We start from the raw sequence: 27,519 nt of genomic DNA, 5'->3' as shown, positions 1-27,519 counted from the left end.
CAATTCACAACAACAAAATGTGTCGATGTATACTAAAGCCTGCCCCACACACGCGTAGTGCTTCGACAGCGAAGCGTCAATAAAGCCCGCTCGACACTAGCGCAGCGGTGTTTATTGGATATAAGCACGAAATACATTTTTGTAATATTTATTTTTTCTGACATATAGTCTTAGAGAAGAAACCCGCTACATTTTTTCATTAGTAGCAGGGCATCTTTTATATGCACCATCCCAAACAGGATAGCACATACCACTGTCCTTGATATACGTCTATTCGACACTTGTACAAAATAGTGCAGGAGAACAGCGCGGTAGTTAATTGTCGTCAACAGGTAGTATTAAATCCTTGTGCGTTTTATATTTATACACTATGAAATGAAATATGTTTATAAATGTACAACAGCGATTCTGAATGCATGTAGTATCGCTTTGGCAACAATAAGCATATGTTTGGACAAACAAATGTGATGGAATCATTTGGAATCCATCCAGAATTTGTATTACAATTTTTACGCGATACTGATTTTACTCTAAATTTTAATTTTATATATCTGTGATATTTGTATTTTTGCACAGTTTTTTTACACTATTTTAATTTAACTGTTGAATTTTTATATTGATGTTGATCATCACATTGTTTTTGCATTTACCACAGTCTGACACCCAATAGCCGATGTATTTTTCGTGCTGGGGTGTCGTTAAACATTCATTCATTCATTCATTCAATAAGCATATTAAAACGTCATAGCATTGTTGAAGTCACGCCAGAAAACCCACAGAAAACCAAACAAACATGTGGACGTTTTTATGGTAACAGTTTTTCCAACTTACTAGGCCTTTTCAACAATACACATGCATGATAACAGTAGTATGTTTTTACAATTTAAATACGAACAGAAATGATTACGTAGATGCTATACAAAAAGGTGCATACAGATTTTTATCAAATTCAAAATCGCATCACATCATAACGTGTCGGTCAACCTTATTGGATATTTCAAGAATATAAATTTATTAAAAGAGTAGAAAATTAAATTAATTTGTAGAAAGGTAAATGTTTATAACAAATGAGAATTTGTTTGTATTTTGCATTAGTAAAAGTTATAGTATATAATCGTTTACGACGTTAAATTACCAAATGGCTTGCGACTCTGTCCGTGCTATTATGATTGATAGCTATAAAAGATATCCTCAACACGTGTAGTACATATGAAGCCGGTGTATAAAGCACTTTTTAAGACAACCCAAGTTTATATATCATCAGGTAAAAGTTTCTTAGGTTATTTTGAAATGTAAAATTACTTTTAGACAACTGGTATTAAAGGCGTGTGCGGGGATTCTAGCACGGCGGTGTGTGTTTTGGGGGTGGTGGTTCTAGACTGTGACAACCGAAGTCATAAGGGAGTCGAGTCATGCTCCCACTTGAAAATATACTGAGAAAAAAAATGAATTTGCTTGTGCAGGGTTTGGGGTTTCTACCAGCCGACCCCACCCCCCCCCCCCCCCCCCCCCCCCCCCCCCCCGCACTCGCGCCTGTTTTGTTAGTGGAATGCTGTGGTCATAGATCAGGGCCCATATTTTCGAAGCAATCTTAGCCTACGAAATCGTAAAATTATGGTAAGCTATGACGTCACTATAGCGTGTGCTGTAGTGACGTCACACCGTACGATGTTTTTACAATTTCGTAGCGCTAACAGAGCTTCGAAAATATGAGCCCAGAAGCGACAACAAACTCGATTACTCTGAATGGCACACTTTGTATTATCAAGATTCATGATACTTGTGTTTTCATTTCAACTTATTTTCCTGCTTATATCCGATTAAGGTCCAAGCACGCTGTCCTGGGCACACATCTCAGCTATCTGGCCTGTTTGTCCGGGACAGTTTGTTAGTTGTTTAGTGATTAGTGAGAGAGAAGAGGGTGTAGTGGCTTTACACCTACCCATTGAGCCCTTAAGAACTCGCTCTGGGTTGGAGTCGGTACCGGGCTGCGAAGCTTGTACCTACCAGCCTGTAGTCCGATGGCTTAACCACTGCTCTTGAAAAGCCGTGCACCGGGCTACCCCATAAACCGGTCTATTTCGATATCCATTGTTTTTAAGGAAATTGCATACGACTGAAACCTGACATCAAAATACTTTTGTTGAATTAAGAAAACCTTCCCAAAAACAAAGTGCACAAATAAGGAAAAGACAAGTAGGCATTCAAAATATTTTTATACATTAGGAAATGTATACACGACCGCCATTTAGCACTGTGCGCACTATATTAAACGACGTGTAACATCAAACAAACTTAAATAAACGACAGTTTTACACCGCTGTCATTGTCACAAAGTCTTTTCCGCTTCGCAGATTCATTGCATAAGATGTTTGGTGACGTGACGTGACACTTGTCACTCTTGAAAAACAATAGTCCGGTTTACGGGAGTAGCTGAAGAATATCAACATTAGACTACGACATGCATTTAATCTCTTTACAACAGAAAATGGTATGGATATTAACATTAAATGTTGATGGTTGATTTTGACTTAAGGATTGATTGTTATTTCGTTTACGTTCATCGGGGTGTGAACCAAAAAAATTCATCCGCAAAATTTGAATCATGCAGACTAATAATAACACTAAAACGTCATTCTTTTTTATTTTTTTTATTTTTTTTTATCTACAAACAATAACGCCCAATAAGGCAACTTACCCATATAAAATGACGTCATCAGATATGACGTTCTCTGACAACGTAATTTTTACGTTCATTGAAAAATTAACAAATTCCCATTGTTACGTCTGGACCAATGGGATGACGGTACGTTGTAACAGAAATTTAATTATAATAAAGTGAACAAGGTAAAACATTATTTCATCGAATCGATGGTACATTACAATGCACGTGTGCAGAAACCATTTCTTGTTAATAGGCTGGTTCACGGTTGCTCGAGGATACATCTGGTACATTACATTACGATGGCGCATTGTTGGAACGTAGGCTATATGCTCGGTCGGCTGCCTCCTTCTCTTTATACATTGTGTATCCAGGCACAAGTACTTTAGGACGCCTCCTTAATATCCGTATGCTGTCTCCATCGCTAAAGCGAAAGATCGTGCGTCTTAGGTGCGATGGATCGCAGGATCGATCATGATCGATGGACTCGATGGTTTTCCCTTTCCAACCACTCCCCGGCAATGTGTACAATCAAAGGCCGTGGTATGTAGGCCTACTGTGACAAAGTATATACAAAGAATCCCCATTGTGGACTACATTGGCGACTGTATATGGTTTATGAAATACACAAGACAAAGGTAGATTTTACATAATTTCAAAGGAAGCTTAATTTAGCAGTTTGCTCTTTTTTAAAGCATTTTTTAGTGCGGAATGCGTAACTTTATTAACGTGCCCATATCCAATTAAGGTTCAGGCACGCCCACCCCGGTCTTAGCCCCCCCCCCCCCCGTTTTTTTTAGTGTATTATATGATATTACTGTCAATACAATAATAAATACTATTTAGAGGTCACAGCAGGTTTGTGACTTTTAGACATTGTTTAAAGGAAGGACGCCCTCCCCGGACACACTTGGATCCGCACGTGATTAAATAGATGTTGTAATCATGTTGTTATTTGTATTATTTACCTGTTCTAAGAATCAATGCCAGAACAAAGACTTTCTAGATTGTAATCGAGGATTGTACCTGTACGTGAAGTGACGGACGTCCTGTGAACATGTCGTATTGACAACGTACAGACAGGTATGCTATATATGCCGACCTGTTATAATGTTTTGCTAAGTTTGATGACTAATTAGTATAAAAATTAACACACGAACAGCTAGATGAATTGAAAAAAGGACATTTATCGGTGACACTAAATGACGAGAACAGACAATATTCATATACTAGTAACATAACAACAATATCATTGGCGGGTCCAGGTGGGGGGGGGGGGGGGGGGGGGGTGTCACAGGGGTCCCGTGATACCCACCCACCCGTTTGAAGTGCTCTTTTCAATTAATTTGTTTTTATAGTTTTTTTATTTAATACATCATCCACAAAATAAGTGAACGGACAGATTCACGACGACATAATATAATCAGTCCAACAGTGGCGTAGGAAGGTGCCAAAAAGTAGGGGGACACTTGTATACTTACACACTTTTACACTTATAAAGAAAATATCTGAAAAGAGGGGGCACATGCACCCTTGACCCCCCACCCCCCGCTTCCTATGCCAGTGTACACTTAAGTGTATCTGCCTCCCGAATTTCTAAAATTTCTTCTCTCTATTGTTTATAGTTGTTTGTCAATGCTAGTCGTCTAACAGTTAGCAGACCTTCGTTTTTGACGGGCGCGAGCGCTAACACGCCCGTCAACCCCCGTGAACTCAATCTAACGGGCGCGAAATAATGCGCCCCTAAATTGAACAAATCACGCTTGTAATTTTTTTTTTTTTAACTGCCATTTTAATTGTTTATTGAATCCAATCCACAACGCCACAAACCTTTCCATTCTGTTCACAATGAACTTCCTAGAATACATTTTATAAATTGAAACACGATTGGTTGGTTACCTTTACACTGAGCCAATCAGCTAGGAGTTATTATTAAGATCTCGTCGGTTTTGTTTTGTTTTGTTTAATTTCGTACAATGCAGGTAATGATCGCAAAATTTATTTTACACTGTCGTCGTTTTGATCACGTGCAGAAAAAAATAATACGTGCGTTGTCCAATAATTCTATGATGTGTATAATGTTTATACATGTTGATATCACAGTAAACGCGTACACCAACAACAAACGAATTTAGTAAAGCAGGTTTTGTTTTTGTTAATAGCATAGCGACGTACTCCAGACATTTCTACTGTATGTTTCACGATACTGCCACGTGATTTAAAGCCAAGAAGATTGACCTTGGTAGAGTCAGATTTCAAGTACATGTGATCGGTTGACGGGCACCTGAAACAAACACACCGATTTAATTTCAACTCAGTAATTCCAATTTACCGAGTGTAAAGCATGTATATTTTAAAATTAAATTTACATTAGGTTTGTTTGTTTGTTTTTGTTTTGTTTAATGGGTTGCTATGATTCGAGTGTATAATAAATGACGTGTTAACTACAGTACACCGAAAATGAAAGCTAATCCTGTTTGTAAAAAAAAATATATTTAAAAAAATTGTAGTAAGATATATTTGGGTAGAAAACAATAGATGTTGACATTTTCTCTGTTATGACGGGTTTTTTTTTTTTAAATAAAGAATTTGCAGGTACATAACATGTATATTATGATATCATGATAAATGTGATAACCCTGTGCCATGTGGTTGTTACACTTTTACATTCAGTTCACAGGTTTGTGTCCATGAAGAAATCATATCATTCTGCGATGAAAACCAAAATTATTGTACTTGTTTTAAATAAAAAACTTCGCGGGTTTCCGCTAAAAACAGTGTCAGAATGACCATGTGTTTGACGTCCAATAGCCGATTATATTAAAGATAAACATCAATGTGCTCTAGCGGCGTCGTTAAATAAAACAAACTTTACTTTTCAACATTCGTTTGAGCATCCTGAGCATTTGTACTGCATTTCTATTCATTGGTCCAATTGATTGCTTCAAACCAAATGTGTACTTTAATACCGAATGCATACAGAATAAAACTAACATTGCAAATTATAAAATTGGTAAGTCTACCATTTCTTAGATACACTAGGAAAGATAATATTCAAAACATTGTTTTTAAATGTTATTGTTGGACAGATAAATATAGAACCCTTCTTTTACGTTTTTATTAAAAGAAATTGTTATAACTTATTTACTGGTTTTTATCCAATTAAGGTTCAACCAAGTCTGTCCTGGACCAGTACAGAAGTTAAGTGTTAGTATGAGAGTAAACCTTCTGCCTATTATTAAACAGCAAGGGGTCTTTTGTATGTACTCTCCCACAGATAGGTTAGCACCATGTTGCCCTCAAAATCAAAATGCCTTGCCTTTTATAAATTTATAAGTTGCCCATGTAAAAAGAAGCCTTTAAACATAGTACTACATATGTCCTTTTTTTTTAATTAAGTTATGAAATAGATATAGAAAATAAAATGACCATAAGGTTCTTGTCCTTTTGAAAATTGTATAATGGAAACAAAAGCCATTATATTTAAAACTGCACATAAAATATGCCCCCAAAACGTCTTATTTCATTTCTAGGGAAAACACTGTGATGAATGGTATTGTTGGTTTGCATAATGCATTTCTATACATGCAGAGGTTATTTTGGATACCGGTAGTCAACACTTTTATTTAATATCCATAAATAAAATTATTTTCCAAAATAAAATGTTTTTCCTACCTACCTACCCTATATTTTTCCAGCTTGTAATAGGAAACAAGTAAAAAAAAATTTCCGGCCTAAATGGATTTTCATTAATGTACCTTTACAAAGACGTGGCTGTAAACATCAACTCCGTGATTGACACTTTTGCTAAGCAATGAAACTTTTCAACATTCTTGAAAATTGAACAGGTGAAGGTGTTACATTCTGTAACTTGTCTTGAGTGGCGCTACTCATATGGATAAAACACTAGATCGTGATTCACAGAAGCAATCACGACCTTGCCAAAAAATCTTTGGACTCTGCCTTGTGCAGAGATATGATTTTGATAACAGTGCAGAGATAGGATTTTGATAACAGTGCAGAGATAGGCTTTTGATAACAGTGTAGAGAAAGGCTTTTGATAACAGTGTAGAGAAAGGCTTTTGATAACAGTGCAGAGATAGGATTTTGATAACAGTGCAGAGATAGGATAACAGTGCAGAGATAGGATTTTGATAACAGTGCAGAGATAGGCTTTTGATAACAGTGTAGAGAAAGGCTTTTGATAACAGTGCAGAGATAGGATTTTGATAACAGTGCAGAGATAGGATAACAGTGCAGAGATAGGATTTTCATAACAGTGCAGAGATAGGCTTTTGATAACAGTGTAGAGAAAGGCTTTTGATAACAGTGCAGATATAGGATTTTGATAACAGTGCAGCGATAGGATAACAGTGCAGAGATAGGATTTTGATAACAGTGCAGAGATAGGATTTTGATAACAGTGCAGAGATAGGATTTTGATAACAGTGACAGTTTTGTCCTTCAGATTATACCTGCATCATGATTTTCACAAATAACACTATATTTTGTATTGTTTATTTAATCCGCCAGAATAGGTATCTTAAAGGGACATTCCTAAGTTTGCTACACTTTTTAAGATGTTATCGACTAACAAAGACTTTTTAACGATTGTAATTACATATCAAATATATTTTTATGCATAAAATATTAGTGGCTGTATATTAAACGTGTTTCTGATCGTTCTAATATTTGTACTAGGTTAAATTTCATTTTATTTCCTAAAATATAGTTTTTTCGTACGTACGAAATTATTTGAAGACAAAATCCAGTTTGGGCTTTTTACAAATATTAAGACGACCAGAAACACATTAAATATACAGACACTGATATTCTAAACAGGAAAATATATTTAATATGTAAGTTTAATCGTAGAAATATTTTATTTGTCTGAAACATCTTACAATGCAGCTAAGTCAGGAATGTCCCTTTACATATACTGGACTGCTATGTATTCTTACACTTAGTACTTGTGATTTCAGCTGTCAGGTGTAATCAATATCAACCTGGGTGTTACAGTGTGTTTCAAATTACATATGTTTTGCAGTAAAATTGTAAATACATCTCATATTTCTGTCTATAACAGGTCATTTATTGCCATTTTTTTTTGTACCGGTTGTTTAAATACCGTAACAGGTCATGATAATACTGACACATTTTTTATGGTTTTAATTCCAGAGATTTTTATAAATAATATATAAGACTGGAACATCGCCTGGGTATAATTTTGATTAGTACTTTAGTTCGTCTGCCTATAGAACAATATAATTATTATTGTTTAACAATATCATAATAATTTTTACAAAATTCTAGTGATATCCGACAAGTATTTAAAGGGACATTCCTGAGTTTGCTGCATTGTAAGATGAATCCGACTAATAAAATATTTCTACGATTAAACTTACATATTAAATATATTTTCTTGTTTAGAATATCAGTGTCTGCATATTCAATATGTTCCTGGTAGTCTTAATATTTGTAAGAAGCCCAAACTGGACTTTGTCTTCAAATAATTTCGTACGTAAGAACAAATTACATTTTTGGAAATAAAATGAAATTTAACCTAGTAGAAATATTAGAACGATCCTAATAACGTTTAATATACAGCCACTAATATTTTATGCAGAAAAATATATTTCTTATGTAATTACAATCGTTAAAAGGTCTTTGTTAGTCGTAACATCTTAAAAAGTGCAGCAAACTCAGGAGTGTCCCTTTAACAGAACAATCTATTCAAAACACACCAGCAACATACTTTTAACGTAATCAAGCCATTTCTAGGAATGTCGCGCCTGCGCAGTTTGGAACTCTGAAGATGTCTATAAATTGTGAATGCGGTACAGGTATTGACTCTGTCCGGCATCGGTGGCGTAGTGGTTAAGCCATCGGACTACAGGCTGGTAGGTACAGGGTTCGCAGCCCGGTACCGGCTCCAACCCAGACTGAGTTCTTAAGGGGTCAATGGGTAGGTGTAAGGCTACTACACCCTCTTCTCTCTCACTAACCACTAACCAACTAACAACTAACCCACTGTCCTGGACAGACAGCCCAGATAGCTGAGGTGTGTGCCCAGGACAGCGTGCTTTAACCTTAATTGGATATAAGCACGAAAATAAGTTGAAATCAAATCAAATCTGTCGTGATTCTGAGAAGTTTGTTTGAATGATTTAAAATTCTGAAAAAAGAATATAATAAATAATAATAAATAATAAATAAATAAATAATTAGTCAGAAAAAGACGGATCACCCGTCGGACTGGTAGTAGCATTTTTTCTATTCGCATTTGGCGAGCGGGCGAGTACTTTCTGCACCCCTGTGTGAGACTTTGACAGTTGCTACTGACCTGATAATCCCTCAACCAGGATGTTTGTTTAAAACAATAAGATTCATCTCAGAAATCAGTCTTTATTTCTTTTAATTTTAATTAGGTGGAGTTTCATTTCTCTTCTACACCGAACATTTCGGTATATATATTGAATATAAGTGTCACTTCATTTTACACGATACCTTTCCAACAGTCACCTGTCTACTTAAAACAGCTACTTGGACGACCGACAGAGAATAATTGTATGAAGTATTTTCTTTGTGTCCAGGTTAAAATGGGTATTTTGCATCGTAAAACATGCATTTAAACTTCGTAGAATATTGTTGTAAGGTGCACATTCCATTGTTTTGTTCTTTATGCATCTGGTGTTTCCGTGGTAGGTGTCCACTGTTCAACTTCTAAAACAAATAATATGTCGATATTAAATTTTTATTAAAAAATTACATTATTACATTAAATCCTGGAATTAACATTGGGGACGGGACGTAGCCCAGTGGTAAAAGCGCTCGTTTGGTGCGCGGTCGGTTTGGGATCGATTCTCGTCGGTGGGCCCTTTGGGCTACTTCTCGTTCCGGCCAGTGCACAACGACTGGTATATCAAAGGCCGTGGTATATGCTATCCTGTTTGTGGAATGGTGCATATAAAAGGTCCCTTGCTACTAATGAAAAAAAGTAGCGGGTTTCCTGTCTGAAACTATAAGTCAAAATGACCAAATGTTTGATATCCAATAGCCGATGATTAATAAATCAATGAGCTCTAGTGGTGTCGATAAACGAAACAAACTTTCATATAGTTATATTATTTAAGGATGCAATTTTGAGTACAGTGTTAATGTTGTGAAGAGTTGCCGTTCTTCTATTATAGACGAAGTATCATATAAGGATTCACGAACAGTCAATACTACTACCAATAATAATACGGTAATAACTATAATAAAAACGATAGTAATGATTTCATACACACCCGTTGGTTAGAACATCATTCGTTATTTATAATAACACACTCCAATAAAACGCATGTGTGTATTACCAATTTGTCTGCTCATAGCCATACCATCAATAACCAATAATAATAATAGTTACATAGAGAATAATACATGAGTGGCCGTTAGATACGATTTATCTCACAACGAGTTGTTTTAAAAGGTATCTAACGAGCGAAAGCGAGTTTGATATGTTTTAAACAACGAGTTGTTAGATAAATGGTATCTAACCGACATAAATGTATTATTCTATTTCTTACATATCCTCAAAAACCAGGTTTTAAGCAGATTTTAACAACTTTTTCGACTAAACGTTATTTATAGCCGTTGCATATGTAGCTAACTAACGCGTCACAGACACCTGGGCCCCGTTCCACAAAAAGATCTTAGCCCTAAGATTACTTTAGGCGCATAGCTACCCTATGCACTTACGTTGATCTTAGGGCTACGATCGCTTCGTGGAACGGGGCTGAGATTGTCAGGTTAACTATACGTCACAGTGTAATCTACTTCCACCCTGTTGTTTTTCATTGGATGAATGGCACCGGTGACCTGATGATCACCTAGGAGCAGCCATTTGTATGTATTGAAATTGTTAACACACGTAGGTAGGTGTGTTAACAACCCATGTGTTATCAAAAATAATGCATGATGTTCTCACCAACGGGTGTGTAAGAAAATTTGAAAAACAAAACGATCGAAGTCGATAATTCTTTGACGTATAAGTTAACCTGAAATTGATTACTCTGTAACGCATACGCTAGCTTCAAGCGCAAGGATCAAAAAAGGGTTTTAACTTTTAACAGATTTTTTTTTTTTTAATATCTAAGAATTAGAATACTACATGCGTGTCCGTTAGATACCATTTATCTTACAACTCGTTGTTTTAAAATATATCCAACTCGCTTTCGCTCAATAGGGTGTATACCACCAAATAAAATCCCATAAACGACAATAGTAACATATGTGGCTAAAACTCATTCCTGCAGTGCACGAATCGACATATACACCACAGATATAAATACTACAAACCCTCACCCTTAAAGTGATTCAGAAAGAATTGGAGGTCAAGCTGCTCATTCCAGAAATAACGGGTAGCGTTTATGACTACCCTAGTTCCGCACAAAACTTGAGTACTTTTTTGGCATGTTTCAAGCACAAGACTACTTGACATAGCGATACTAGATGAAATACAATTGCATACATTTTTGGCCCAGATGAAACTAAGTTTATTTACAACCAACATACTCACATTTATCACCAATCACAGGGCTTGTGCTATTAACTGCTCTATCAAATGTTGGGTGCACTTCAAACTTTGACCCAGCCGGAAGTTGTTTGGTTTAGTACTACCTATGGATACGTTTTAAGACAACTCATTGTAAGATAAATGGTATGTAGTATTCTGCAAAATAACACCACCGACGACGACAACAACAACAGAAACAAACCAACCTTGCTTCATCTCGCTGTACTCCGTGTTTTCTTTGATAACTTCTTCCTTCATTTGTTTCTGCGTCTCGTTTTCTTCCTGCTCTTCCTTATTTTCCGCCTCTTCCATCGGCTCTATCAAATCCTGGAATTCGTCGTCGTGACCATTACCCTCGTCTCTCGCCACGACAACCACTTCGTCATCACTGACGTCATCCTGACCGTCGGCACCTTCTTCAAACATCGACAGAAACTCAGACACGTCTATAGCCTCGCCTAGTCCCCCGTCGTCGCTTATCTCGTCAGCTGAATGAAACATGTCATAGTATATTTTTAAAAAGTTAAAGTTTGTTTTGTTTAACGACACCGCTAGAGCACATTGATTAATTAATCATCGGCTATTGGATGTCAAGCATTTGGTACTTCAGACACGCAGAGGAAACCTGCTACATTTTTCCTGATGTGGGTTATGGGTAATTTTTTATATGCTTCCATCAGACATCTGTTCAAGCACGTCAAAGTTATTCCAGCTGCAATTACAATGCACCCACTGTCATATTAAACATATATATCGGCTTTACCGATGTGATGATTGATTATAAAACTTAATAATCGATTATTGCGGAAAATATTTCTTGTAATTGTTTATCTAATATAAATTAGCATAAATGATGGAACTGGTGCAATATATGTTGGGATAGCTATTTTTTTTCGTGTATACATAAAGAAAAAAAGTGTTAATATAGTTATTAAAGGTGAAATTGGTTATTTGAAGATAATATTGTTTTACGTTGCATTTTATGTCTGTCAAAGTATTTTTACACGTAGGTCATCATCTTTAAATCAACAAGTACTTTGTGTGAATGTTACTTTTCACAGTTCCATTTTCCTCGGTTCGTTAAAAAATATTGGCGACCATCTTGAATTCATTACAATTAACTGGTATAGAAGAACTTAACTACTTTCATTGTTTCTTTGAATCCTAAAACCATAGGGTAAACGCAAGAATTACTTTCCTGTACCAAACAATAAGGAATGTATTGCCATTTTCTTCAAGTTGAACCGCCACATTGGCAGTCATCTTGTATTTACGTGACCCATTTATGAAATCTGAGTAATGACAGTACCCGTGTCTTCATTGTCTCCTAAACCCTTGGAACAGATACGAGAATTGTTGTTCTCCATCAAGTTATAAGCAAGCTATGGCCATTTCCCTGATTTGGCCACTATCTTGGCCGCCATCTGGGATTTTTAAATTCCTCAAGGGTGCCCGGGTGCCACTTGGTGGCTTATTGATATGGACCCCCTACAGAGACAGAATCCGCAGAGAACAAATATGCACCACATTTTGCACATCCAAGTGGTAATTAAGACTATATAATTAAAATTCTTATTTTGATACATTTCTAACCGATTTTATACTAGTAAACGAAGATTGATCGGTTGGTGCAAAGTAATTATAGCCGATGAATGAGTATGGAAATTCTCCAACCGATTCCAAACACTACATTTATCCATATGTCCAAAACATCTCATCTATTAGACTCTACAGAAATATGACTAAGCACTTTCTATCGATTTATATTTACATTAATCCATATGGCAAAAATATCTCATGAATTAGTCTACAGAAATATGACTAAGCACTTTCGATCGCTTTATATTTATATTAATCTATATGTCAAAAATATCTCATGAATTAAGTCTACAGAAATATGACTAAGCACTTTCTATCGCTTTATATTTATATTAATCCATATGTCAAAAATATCTCATGAATTAGTCTACAGAAATATGACTAAGCACTTCCGATCGCTTTATATTTATATTAATCCATATGTCAAAAATATTTCATGAATTAAGTCTACAGAAATATGACTAAGCACTTTCTATCGCTTTATATTTATATTAATCCATATGTCAAAAATATCTCATGAATTAAGAGTCTACAGAAATATGACTAAGCACTTCGATCGCTTTATATTTACTGAATGGTTACGTAACCAAACATCCCTTGTATTCTGTTTAGTCCTGCTGTACAATTATAAACTAGCGTTATTCTAAACTAGTGGTACGCGCGTGGTTAAAGTACATAAGAATGGTTACCTTTGTCTGCTACAGTGATTCTGTAGGTCAAAGCAGACGATATGATAACACATAATATGATATTCAACTTCATCTAGAAAACAAGAACAAATATATTATGTATAGTATAACGTATGTAGAAAACAAGAACAAATATTTTATATATGGCGGCATGTATCTAGAAAACAAAAACAAATATATTATGTATAGTGGAATTCCTTGTAGAGCTATTGCTTAGTGGTGCTATCGAGTTTTGTTTAAAAAAAAACAGAAAAGAAAAGAAAAGGGATAGTGTTGTTGATGTTGGTGGGTTTTTATTTTTGTGTATATATATATATGCACATACACACACACACACACGCGCGCGCGCACACACACAAACACACACACACACACATACACACACAATAATAATGAAAACCCCACCATCATCAACGACACTATCCCCGCCCAAGCACAATGTCTAAAAATTATACAATTGAAACAGGCTAAATATATATGTCTTACCGTTATAATGGGTTAAAATTCCGGTCCCGAGTTAAATGTGATTATTACAGTGCAAGTTGTCGTCCTTTTATCTCGCCGATTATGAGATTCATTGCGCAGGTGTCGATGACGTCACAGCGGTAGCAGAATGCCGTCCAGTTGACCGTGGTATTTCTACTTGTTACCAGTGGTCATTATTGCAAAACCTGCTTAAAGGAACATTCCTGAGTTTGCTGCATTATAAGATGTTTCCGACTAATAAAATATTTCTACGATGAAACTTACATATTAAATATATTTTCTTGTTTAGAATATCGGTGTCTGTATATTCAGTGTGTTTCTGGTCGTCTCAATATTTGTAAGTACTACTACTACTACTACTACTACTACTACTACTACTCCTGCTGCTGCTATAAATAAATAAATAAACAAACAAATAAATATTATGAATAAATAAATAAATAAATAAATAAACAAAATAAATAATAATAAATGTATAGAGGATATTTCACGGGTTCTTTTTTGGTCAAATATGATTTATATCTCATCCAGTGGAGTTTGCAATCAAAGTATCTAACTTTTGGCAATTTACCTTTATTTTTAAAATGCCCGCAGCAAAATAGTTCCGGCTTTCTTACAGTGAAGATAACATTTTCTACAGAGACGATAACACATTTTAGAGTGAAAGTTTCATTCTGAAATGTCTTATCGTCACTGAGTGACTGATAACACTTATTTCACTGATATTTTAAGATATTTCGCTATATGTTTTATAATAAATAAACTCTAAGGTTGAGCTAAACGCAAAAGTATTTGATTATGTTTTTAATCTATTTGTTTTTCACCTGCATTATAATGAGCATGCATATGTGCAACTATAGCTAAAATTCCAGTGATCCAGGACTTAAAGGTTCTGGAAATTGGAGCTAAATGCGACAGTTGACACCGCCCATTGCCGCCTCCGCCTATTATATTTTTCATTTCAACTTATTTTGGTGCTTTAATTAAGGTTCAAGCACGCTGTCCTATCGGGGCTGTCTGTTCAGGACAGTAGGTTAGTTGTTAGTTGCTTAGTGGTTAGTGAGGGAGAAGAGGGTGTAGGGGCCTTACACCTACCCATTAAGCTCTTAAGAACTGGCTCTGGGCTGCGAATCCTGTACCTACCAGCCTGTAGTCCGATGGCTTAGCCACTTCACCACCGACCATAAGTGTACGAAGGGGGGGGGGGGGGGGGGGAGGGAGCAATCGTCTGTTGTGATGCACACTGGGACATGAAGAGGAAAAGTAAAGTAAAGTTTATTTTATTTAGCGACGCCACTGGGACACATTGATTTTTTTTTATTTTATCATCGGCTATTGGACGTCAAAACATTTTGGTCATTCTGACACTGTTTTTAAAGAAAACCCGCTGTCGCCACATAGGCTACTCTTTTACGACAGGCAGCAAGGGATTTTTTATTTACGCTTCCCACAGGCAGGATAGCACAAACCATGGCCTTTGTTGAACCAGTTATGGATCACTGATCGGTGCAAGTGGTTTACACCTACCCATTGAGCCTTGCGGAGCATGAAGAGGGCTCTCTAACCCTGAGCTACAGATGTATTCATTAATTACGACCGCATGGTAAAGTGTTATGTCTGATTAACTCCAAACAACAAGACATGTAAGTGTGTGTGTGTTTGTAGTTTCGCGGTCTTCGCGTCATGGTATGCAGCTGGTGATATGGCGTAATTATTATAAACACATTTTCTGATCTAACCTTGTCACAGCTATACCGGCCTCGGTGGCGTCGTGGCAGGCCATCGGTCTACAGGCTGGTAGGTACTGGGTTCGGATCCCAGCCGAGGCATGGGATTTTTAATCCAGATACCGACTCCAAACCTTGAGTAAGTGCTCCGCAAGGCTCAATGGTAGGTGTAAACCACTTGCACCGACCAGTGATCCATAACTGGTTCAACAAAGGCCATGGTTTGTGCTATCCTGCCTGTGGGAAGCGCAAATAAAAATCCCTTGCTGCTAATCGGAAGAGTAGCTCATGTAGTGGCGACTATAGGTTGCATAGTACCAAAGAAGAGAGTACCGTGTCAACGTTCGACGTGCACCGTCAAATATTTACGGAGTAAAAGCAGCTGTGGGTGTGACTGGTAGTAATATGCGACATTGATTATTTGTGCAAATACTACTATCCATTGACAATAAATAAATACACTTTTATTTGTTATACAGTTGTTATGCAGTATATACCAGAGGTTGAAACTAATGCGGGGTACCCCCAAAAAGGGAACTGCAATTTTCAGCAAAAATGACGGTTGCTATTAAAAACATAAATTAAATCTCTTAAATGATACGTGACCCCCCATTTTCTTGCAGCTAGATTAGATGTGAGGTGCCACACTTTCTATTGTTGTACTTCCTGGGTGTGTTGAAACGCTGCTTATATCAGTTTTATTAGTAAACGTTAACATTATCGGCAATAGGAATTGATTTGGTCTACATATATTCACTATATTATCATTATTTTATATTGTGTGCCATTTACTGTTATTTGACAGTCATAATTGCTTAATTAGGTTACACTCAGGCATGGGAGTTCATTATGACCTTGACCTTGACATTAATTTACTGTGCACTGCTGAGAATAGAGTTTGAAAAAAAGTCTGTGCTGACCAATTGGAGATTTTGGCCCATATTTTTTACTTAAAATATTTTAAAGCTTATTTATCCAAGGTGATGGACATATCATATAACACTAATCTTATTTAGGATAATAAGTCTAGGCAAGATGAAATAAGCTATTAGTAATAATTTATTTTTAGTTAAAAAATAATGTTAGCTGATATTAGGTTAAGCTTTTAGATCTCCATTAACAATGTGTATTTGAATGCAATTGGCTCTGGAATGACTATATTTAAATAACCTGATTTCTGCTGTAATTTTAACATACTTTTTAGGTTGGTGAATTATGGTTTAGGCAAATATGGGAGTTTTTACAATTGTTTTTGTGAGTTTGGCAAAAACATTAAAATCTACAGAAGTGGGTTCTGTGTAGCCATTTTGCATTCTCTTTTTTATTTGTACACAAATATAAGCTTGGTAATAATAGCTTTAGGTCAGTTCATTAAATCTTGTCCATATATTCAGTGAGTTTTCTATAGTAAAGGGTATTTGAAGTATATACCAAGTACAAGAGCAATTTTGACACATTTGTTAATCTACCTAGGAGTGTGTTAGTATTATCTTCCACTATTACCACACTTGTAAAGCTATATTTTTCAATATTACTATGTAAATGATGTGTTGCATTACAGGTTGTAGTAATGCATACGATATAAATATTATATTCAGTTAAAACAGAAAATAATTAAAGAAAAATGACTTTCGCACTCTTTTGATGGATTGAATGTGCTTTTTTTATGACAAATAAAAAATAAAGATGTAAAACCCTAATGATAACTCTAGATATGATACATGTCTGTAAGCACCAATCACTGGAGATTATTAATAAAATATCGACAGATATATTGGTAGCTGTCAGTGGATTTAATAATGCATATATAAAAACCAACTAGGCTGATGGGTTTGAAAATATTGCATTCAGTGACTTGACATCCAAGCATAGTCCATACCTTGGGTGTTTACCCCACCATGATGCGTACCACATTAATTTACTACTATTTGTGGATGCAGTGGTGTTCCTTTCAGATACCACATATAATATGCTTTTTTTCTAGTGAAGTTCTTATCATATGCCCATTAAAGTCTTTCAAAACACAGGGTCACTGCAATAAATGAGTTTTACGGTAATTATTTATTGGAAATGAGAGACTCTGACTATGCATGCACACAATATATATACAACTAGACATACACAACCAACCCATAGTATGTATCTTCAAGAGTAGTATTTTTATTTATTATTTGTGTTAAATATGATACATTGCATTTGTATACAACTTTGCATAACACTGATGCTTCCTGAGGTGTACATTAAATCAGGTTGCACTGTAGGAACAACACTTTCAATTATGTTGTCACATCATATCAGAACACAGAAGATCCTGATAGTCATGAAAACACCCAATTGGACACTTTTTGAAAAATATATTTTTTTGATATAGGTTGCATAGTACCAAAGAAGAGAGTACCGTGTCAAAGTTCGACGTGCACCGTCAACTATTTACGGAGTAAAAGCAGCTGTGGGTGTGATTGGTAGTAATATGTGACATTGACTATTTGTGCAAATACTACTATCCATTGACAATAAATAAATACACTTTTATTTGTTATACAGTTGTTATGCAGTATATACCAGAGGTTGAAACTAATGCGGGGTACCCACAAAAATGGAACTGCAATTTTCAGCAAAAATGACGGTTGCTATTAAAAACAAATTAAATCTCTTAAATGATACGTGACCCCCCATTTTCTTGCAGCTAGATTAGATGTGAGGTGCCACACTTTCTATATCAGTTTTATTAGTAAACGTTAACATTATCGGCAATAGGAATTGATTTGGTCTAATGGAACCAGCAGGTTTCCTCTCAAAATCTGTGTGGTCCTTAACCATATGTCTGACGCCATATAACCGTAAATAAAATGTGTTGAGTGCATCGTTAAATAAAACATTTCTTTCTTTCTTTCTTTCTTTCTTTGTCACAGCTATATTCGCCAGTAGCGGATCCACAGCATCTTAAAGGGGATGATGGTACACCCATGTCAAAACGAGTCGTTGCTAACAAGATATTATGTCTTGAAATTCTTAATTATATAAAACATTTGCAAACCAAACAAAAATAACTATAATAGCTGAGGTTCCTATAAGTACAGTCAAACTTGTGTAGGCCCGTAGAAACCGGGGTGGGGGTGGGAGTGGGGATGGGGAGGTGTCTGTGCCCCCCACACCCACACACACACACACATACACACACGAGGCTGAAAATGTACGGGTATTTTTCCTACACTTTATAAATAAAGGTAAAAATATGGCTTGTGTCCCTCCCCCTCACCTTCATTATAGGGGCTGAGACTCTTATTATTTGTTGACCATCCCCTCACCCCTCATGCCAGATATCGTTCCTACGGGCCTGCTGTTTTAAACAGCCACCAAAGCAGTATCATTAGTGGTTTGTTAACACAGGTGGTTGCGTAACACGGATCAGTTTTAACTATATTAGATTATATAGGAGAGGCATACAAATGCGGCCTGTTAACGCAGGTGGCTACATTATACAGATAGTCGCTAAAGCAAGTTTGACTGTAATAGGGGATGATTTCCCTTAGGACCGTAACTGGACCTGCCACTGTTCATATATTGTTTGTTTTAAAAGTAATTAACAAAACAAGAGCAAGGACAAGGACAAAATGTTTAACGTGCACATTCAGAGCAAGCTGTTGTAGCGCACGCCTATCCTGGGCACAGGTGCCGGTCTCGACCGGCTTCTCCGTCCAGGACAGAAAATGGTTGGGGTAGGAGGAGAAGGGAACGCCTGCACTGGCGGGTGCAAGGGAGCACCAGCAATCCGACCGTATCCGGTAACAGGCGGAGGGTGGCATGATGCTATGTAATTTGGAATATCCCTTAGGATTAAGACAAAGGGAAATGGGTGCGCATTTTTGATGAAGGAAATTAGGCGCATTTTTGAACGGTCGGTCTAAATGATTAACAAAACAGATGTGACTGCCAATTATCTACATTCTGCTGACCACTAGTGACATCTGCTGGACGAGTTGAGAAAACTTCCATATAAAGGACCAACAGTTTGAACGTTAATCACAAAACACTTCCACACTTTCACGGACCATTTCAAGTTTTACAGTGGACGTTTCCAGAAACAATACTAAGGTAAGTTGTGTATGGAATATAACTAAGCAAATTGTAACTACAGGCTATTAGATTTAAAACTGTAATCTCCAGAATGGTTTTAACATTTAAATATTTGGAATTGATCAGCCAGTTTGTTTTCGTCACATCTCGCTTATCACTTTATGACGGCTTTAAAGTGTTGATAACTGAAATCATACTTTAGTTAGATTTTATTGTTTAGATTATCTATTTCCGTCCATCTGAAGTGTTTCTGGTCATCCTGGTGTTTTTAATAGCACAAAATACACTTTTATGTTTTTAAAAACGTTTAAGAAGTAGCGGTTATGGACTCGAGATTTAGTCTATTTTTAAGGGTGTTTCAACGAAACAGAATCTTGTTTCCTTCTGTTGTAACTTTATCCAAATGTGTTACAGATGTGTAGGTTAACTAAACTTAGTGTCCATTTTCACGGTTGAAACTAGGGTCTGCAACTTTATATGAGGCCTTAAAATTGTGTGTTTCCGGAAACATGCTGACAAAAATAGATAGGATGGGTCAGATTTAAAAACAATTGTAGTACCTTTACTCCAACGCGTCCAGAATAAACTGTTATATGTGTACCGTTATCACTTATATATTAATAACTTACACATTACTTATAATGTTTTGTTTAAATTATCAACTTTAGGAAGTTCGTTGTGTTTCTGGTCGTCTTGGCATTTCTAGTAAACCAAAATGTATTTTATATGAATAAGAAAGAATGAAAATAAGTCCGCGATTTAGTTTGGATTTTATATTTCTTCATCGGTAATGGGATTGTGTTTAATGCGAGCCAAAGTTTAAAGTTTCTTTGTTTAGCGACACCACTAGAGCACATTGATTTATTAATCATCGGCTATTGGATGTCAAACATATGGTAATTCTGACATATAGTCTTAGAGAAGAAACCCTTTGCATGTTCCATTAGTGGCAAGGGATCCTCTTTATGCCTCATCACACTGACAGAATAGCACATACCACGGACTTTGATATACCAGTCGTGGTGCACTGTCTGGAAAGAGAAATAGCTCAATGGGGCCCACCGACGAGGATCGATCTCAAACCGATCGCGCATCAATCGAGCGCTGTACCCCTGGGCTACGTCCCGCCCCTCTGATATTACATTTACACTGATTTTGATTTCATGTTTTTATCTCTTTCAGATGAAATCTCTGGTGATCGTTTTGAGTCTTCTCATCTCGTGCACCCTCAGTTACAGAATCACTATAGAATGTGACGGTAAGTATTTAACCACAAAATTATTAATTAAAAATTATTAATATAAAGCTGGTTGTTTACCTGGCATTGACACTAAAGTCGTCTAAAACCTGTTAAAACTAAGTTACAGTTTCCGAATATGCAATATCTATAAAGTAGTATACATGAATATAGGTTTGCCTTCTGGTAAAAGTGTTGTAAATATTACGAGTATCTTCAAATATCACTAAAACATAATTGGGCCGCTCTAACCTGTGTATGGTATTTCTGTCTAGAAAACTTGCTTACTTGCTTAAAATATAATTTTTACCATATCTAGTTGTGCAAAATTTATCTCTGAGTGTATTGCAAGCTGCAAATTTCTCTGGCACCCCATAGCCAAAACAATTTTTTAAAAAACCCCAAAAAACTAATTATCTTGGAATAAAGTACATGAATATGATGCTGATGATCTGCTGAATATTGTGAAATTGTCACACATCCTGGTTATTCAGCAGAATGACTTTCTAAACGTACTAACAAACCTCCAGGTTTACTGAAACTGATGCGCGCCACACGTTCACGTAAAAACTAAAATCCTGTTGGACTAATATTAACATTGAGACAACCATGGATGTACCTGAAACCAGAAATGTATAAATATGAATATACTAAGCAGGGAACTGTACGTTTCAACCTGACGTACCGTACAATGTTTGTAGAGGGTCATGTACCAGTCCTTTAACGCTGCCTTCCTGCTATCAAAGCGGAAGATGTACAGTTCAGTGGTAGAGTGCTCGTTTGATGTACGATACGTCTAAAGATCGATCTTCCTCAGCTGAGATATCATTTGTGTTTTCCATATTCCAACCAGTGTTGCGCAAGTGATATAGCAAACCCCGTGGTATGTGATGCCCTATCTCTGGGAAAATACAACAGACCCCTTGATACTATCTGGCCATACTATCAGCCATATTTAAAGAGGGTCGGATTCTTCTTTCATATGTCATAGTTACCATACGTCTACAAACCCAACACCCGTTTATTAAGCAATGTGCAGAAATATCAATAAACAAAACTCTTTTAACTCTTTTTTATCAGAAGATGGTCTGGGGCTGGGAGGTGATGATGGTTTTGGCCCTGGTATGGAAGGTGATGGACTGGGGCTGGGAGGTGATGGCAGTTTTGGCCCTGGTATGGAAGGTGATATGTCTGATGCCGCCGACCTCTACGACGTCCTAGGAAGCAGTCACGATGACGATGGACTAGGTCTGCCTAAGGACGCTGATCTGTTGGGCTTGGTCGGAGGAGATGAAGATGGTGAGGATGATGACGATATTGACGATTTGTCCGTATCGCCGAGGGAACTCGCTAAAGGTCTTCAAGAAAACAAGCAGACCGCTGAGGCTGAGGCTCTCAACAATGCTGCTGACATCACTGACAAACTGAGCGAGCAGATGAACAAGGAGGTGGAGGGTGAGTTGAAGAAGGGGAAGAGCGAGCTGGAGAAGGGGGCTGAGAAAGCGGCACAGAAAGAAGATAAAGAGGACAAGATGTTGGAAACTGAGCTGACTAATGAGGTGGACAAGGAAACACAGGAAAAGACCAACGAACGGAAAGAGGAGAAGAAAGGTTTGTTTCTTTATTCACACGCGTTTATGAAACAAGGCCTGTGCTTATAAAACCTTTTAAAGTCCAGACTCAATCTCTAATGACGTCACGCACATACAATTTGTATGACGTTGTCATGACATTAGTGTCTCAGACCATATTACAGTCTCGAGTATAGACTCCATACGTTCCATGCTTAGTGGAAGGAATATATTAATTTTCCAGGCCTAAAACACACCGGAACTCGGATTAGACCTGGGTCTAGCGAATATGAAGCATCTTTACTCAATTTACCCACATTATTAATGAAAACAACAAAATATTAATACATTACAAACAAAGAATGAATCTTTTTCTAGGTATGGTCGTGTTCCTCAAAACAATTGTTTCTTTTACACCTAAGTATTAATACATAAACAAGTGTAAGTGTTAACTACACAGACACCTCGGCCAACATTAATACGTATTGACAGCTCTGTGTTGGCCTTCCACAAGTGTCAATGTTAACTACACAGACACCTCGGCCAACATAGCAGCATACCAATACCGTATTGACAGCTCTGTGTTGGCCTTCCACAAGTGTCAATGTTAACTACACAGACACCTCGGCCAACATAGCAGCATACCAATACCGTATTGACAGCTCTGTGTTGGCCTTCCACAAGTGTCAATGTTAACTACACAGACACCTCGGCCAACATAGCAGCATACAAATACCGTATTGACAGCTCTGTGTTGGCCTTCCACAAGTGTCAATGTTAACTACACAGACACCTCGGCCAACATAGCAGCATACCAATACCGTATTGACAGCTCTGTGTTGGCCTTCCACAAGTGTCAATGTTAACTACACAGACACCTCGGCCAACATAGCAGCATACAAATACCGTATTGACAGCTCTGTGTTGGCCTTCCACAAGTGTCAATGTTAACTACACAGACACCTCGGCCAACATAGCAGCATACCAATACCGTATTGACAGCTCTGTGTTGGCCTTCCACAAGTGTCAATGTTAACTACACAGACACCTCGGCCAACATAGCAGCATACCATAATACCGTATTGACAGCTCTGTGTTGGCCTTCCACAAGTGTCTGTGTTAACTACACAGACACCTCGGCCAACATAGCAGCATACCAATACCGTATTGACAGCTCTGTGTTGGCCTTAACCACAAGTGTCAATGTTAACTACAACAGACACCTCGGCCAACATAGCAGCATACCAATACCGTATTGACAGCTCTGTGTTGGCCTTCCACAAGTGTCAATGTTAACTACACAGACACCTCGGCCAACATAGCAGCATACAAATACCGTATTGACAGCTCTGTGTTGGCCTTCCACAAGTGTCAATGTTAACTACACAGACACCTCGGCCAACATAGCAGCATACCAATACCGTATTGACAGCTCTGTGTTGGCCTTCCACAAGTGTCAATGTTAACTACACAGACACCTCGGCCAACATAGCAGCATACCAATACCGTATTGACAGCTCTGTGTTGGCCTTCCACAAGTGTCAATGTTAACTACACAGACACCTCGGCCAACATAGCAGCATACCAATACCGTATTGACAGCTCTGTGTTGGCCTTCCACAAGTGTCAATGTTAACTACACAGACACCTCGGCCAACATAGCAGCATACAAATACCGTATTGACAGCTCTGTGTTGGCCTTCCACAAGTGTCAATGTTAACTACACAGACACCTCGGCCAACATAGCAGCATACCAATACCGTATTGACAGCTCTGTGTTGGCCTTCCACAAGTGTCAATGTTAACTACACAGACACCTCGGCCAACATAGCAGCATACCAATACCGTATTGACAGCTCTGTGTTGGCCTTCCACAAGTGTCAATGTTAACTACACAGACACCTCGGCCAACATAGCACCTCGGCAACATAGCAGCATACCAATACCGTATTGACAGCTCTGTGTTGGCCTTCCACAAGTGTCAATGTTAACTACACAGACACCTCGGCCAACATAGCAGCATACCAATACCGTATTGACAGCTCTGTGTTGGCCTTCCACAAGTGTCAATGTTAACTACACAGACACCTCGGCCAACATAGCAGCATACCAATACCGTATTGACAGCTCTGTGTTGGCCTTCCACAAGTGTCAATGTTAACTACACAGACACCTCGGCCAACATAGCAGCATACCAATACCGTATTGACAGCTCTGTGTTGGCCTTCCACAAGTGTCAATGTTAACTACACAGACACCTCGGCCAACATAGCAGCATACAAATACCGTATTGACAGCTCTGTGTTGGCCTTCCACAAGTGTCAATGTTAACTACACAGACACCTCGGCCAACATAGCAGCATACCAATACCGTATTGACAGCTCTGTGTTGGCCTTCCACAAGTGTCAATGTTAACTACACAGACACCTCGGCCAACATAGCAGCATACCAATACCGTATTGACAGCTCTGTGTTGGCCTTCCACAAGTGTCAATGTTAACTACACAGACACCTCGGCCAACATAGCAGCATACCAATACCGTATTGACAGCTCTGTGTTGGCCTTCCACAAGTGTCTGTGTTAACTACACAGACACCTCGGCCAACATAGCAGCATACCAATACCGTATTGACAGCTCTGTGTTGGCCTTCCACAAGTGTCAATGTTAACTACACAGACACCTCGGCCAACATAGCCAACATAGCAGCATACCAATACCGTATTGACAGCTCTGTGTTGGCCTTCCACAAGTGTCAATGTTAACTACACAGACACCTCGGCCAACATAGCAGCATACCAATACCGTATTGACAGCTCTGTGTTGGCCTTCCACAAGTGTCAATGTTAACTACACAGACACCTCGGCCAACATAGCAGCATACCAATACCGTATTGACAGCTCTGTGTTGGCCTTCCACAAGTGTCAATGTTAACTACACAGACACCTCGGCCAACATAGCAGCATACCAATACCGTATTGACAGCTCTGTGTTGGCCTTCCACAAGTGTCAATGTTAACTACACAGACACCTCGGCCAACATAGCAGCATACAAATACCGTATTGACAGCTCTGTGTTGGCCTTCCACAAATGTCAATGTTAACTACACAGACACCTCGGCCAACATAGCAGCATACCAATACCGTATTGACAGCTCTGTGTTGGCCTTCCACAAGTGTCTGTGTTTATCAACACCTCTTAAAGTGCTTTATCTCAGAGGGGCGGGAAGTAGCTCACTGGTAAAGCGCTCGCTTGATGCACGGTCGGTCTCGGATCGATCCCCATCGGTGGGCACATTGGGTTATTTCTCGTCCCAGCCAGTGCACCACGACTGGTATATCAAAGGCCGTGGTATGTGCTATCCTGTCTGTGGGATGATGCATATAAAAGATCCCTTGATGCTAATGGAAAAATTTAGCGAGTTTTCTCTCTAAGACTATATGTCAAAATTGCCAAATGTTTGACATCCAATAGCCGATTATTAATAATCAATGTACTCTAGTGGTGTCGTTAAACAAAACAAACTTTCCTTAACTCAGTTAAAATTAACGTGTTTAATCATTGTCCGGTTACTTGTATAAATATAGTAAACAGTAAACAGTAAATCATAGACTTCGTTATATCGAGATTTGAGAACGAGAACTCGTTATGTCAAAGGTCATGGTTTCACAAAATCTGGTTTAAATCTTTTAAAAGTTTCTGAAAAGACACAAGAAAACAAAGCAATTGTATTTGTTCATATTTTAACAACTAACTCACTGTCCTGGACAGACATCCCAGATAGCTGAGGTGTGTGCCCAGGACAGCGTGCTTGAACTTTGATTTGCTTTTAATGTAGGTTTTTTATATCCAATAAAAGTTCAAGCATTTTTTTTATAACTTATATTTGTTATAACTTTAGCAGTAATGACTAACATCAGAACTGTATATGATCACTCTTTGTGAAAATGCCTTTGATTTGTTTTTAATGTAGGTTTTAAATATATCCAATTAAGGGCATTTTCACAAAGAGTGATCATATACAGTATCTGATGTAACAAATATGAAAAACCTAACACATAATTACCCAGAACTTGAATTTGTTCAATTTTGTTTTTCAGTCTTGGAAAAACTTGATTCAACATCACCTCTTCCATGAACAAACCAGTTTATAACATAAGCTGTACGATATCGACGGTGCTGAACTGGAAAACCATCCAATGGAATGTGTGTTGGAATCCCAGCACAACTTACACCGGGACGCCAACAAGTTTATATGTAGAGAAACTTCATCTGTGATGAAGAAATACTTGATATCATTGCAAATAAAAACTGTTACTTCAACTGTCCTCATGTATTTTATTACTAACTATTTAATCATTGTCATATTTAATACAGTATATGGTTAGCTTGAAGAGGATATCTAAACAAGCTATACATTTGATCTGTAAAGTGTATATCTGACCGAAAAAACTCACATCTTTACACAAAGCACAGTTCAAAAGCTTTGCCAAGTTCTTTACGGCTGTCAGTCCCGTTTAAGACTGTCGCTTTCTTTTATGAATGCCACTCACTTTTACGACTGTCGTTCCCATCTACGACTGTTGCTCCCATTTACGACTTCCACTTCATTTTACAACTGCCACTCACTTTTACTACTGACGTTCACCTTTACGACTGTCACTCTAGTTTATGACTGTCACTCTCTTATGAGACTATCATTCCATTTACGACTACCACTTCATTTTACGACTGCCACTCATCTTTACGACTGCCACTCCATTTGACGACCGTCACTCAGCTTTACGACTGTAACTCCACTTTACGACTGTCACTCTCTTTACGACTGTTACTCACCTTTACAACAGTAATTCCCTTTACGACTGTTACCCCTCTTTACGATTGGTACCTCCTTTTACGACCGTCACTCCC

The 27,519-nt window shown here is 37.7% G+C and overlaps 1 protein-coding gene across 3 annotated transcripts; it reads left to right on the top strand.

Annotated features, from left to right (window-relative positions):
• The first annotated feature begins 2,863 nt into the window (after positions 1-2,863).
• LOC121389416 lies at positions 2,864-26,912 on the top strand. Of its 3 annotated transcripts, XM_041521038.1 has the most exons (5): positions 2,864-3,300; positions 20,980-21,055; positions 22,115-22,165; positions 22,217-22,645; positions 26,709-26,912. In XM_041521038.1, exons 1-5 carry the CDS (start codon positions 3,274-3,276, stop codon positions 26,744-26,746), a joined length of 621 nt encoding a protein of 206 aa, XP_041376972.1. In that variant the 5' UTR covers positions 2,864-3,273; the 3' UTR covers positions 26,747-26,912. The 3 variants fall into 3 exon arrangements, with proteins under 3 accessions (XP_041376972.1, XP_041376970.1, XP_041376971.1); XM_041521036.1 differs by having other exon boundaries at positions 22,115-22,645; XM_041521037.1 differs by lacking the exon at positions 2,864-3,300 and adding an exon at positions 19,402-19,815 and having other exon boundaries at positions 22,115-22,645.
• Positions 26,913-27,519: the final 607 nt, after the last annotated feature.

The sequence above is a fragment of the Gigantopelta aegis genome, chromosome 14 (assembly GCF_016097555.1).
Source record: "Gigantopelta aegis isolate Gae_Host chromosome 14, Gae_host_genome, whole genome shotgun sequence".
Classification (NCBI taxonomy): Eukaryota; Metazoa; Mollusca; class Gastropoda; order Neomphalida; family Peltospiridae; genus Gigantopelta; species Gigantopelta aegis.
Note: the sequence above shows the minus strand (reverse complement) of the source record. Positions and strands in the feature narration are given on the sequence as shown.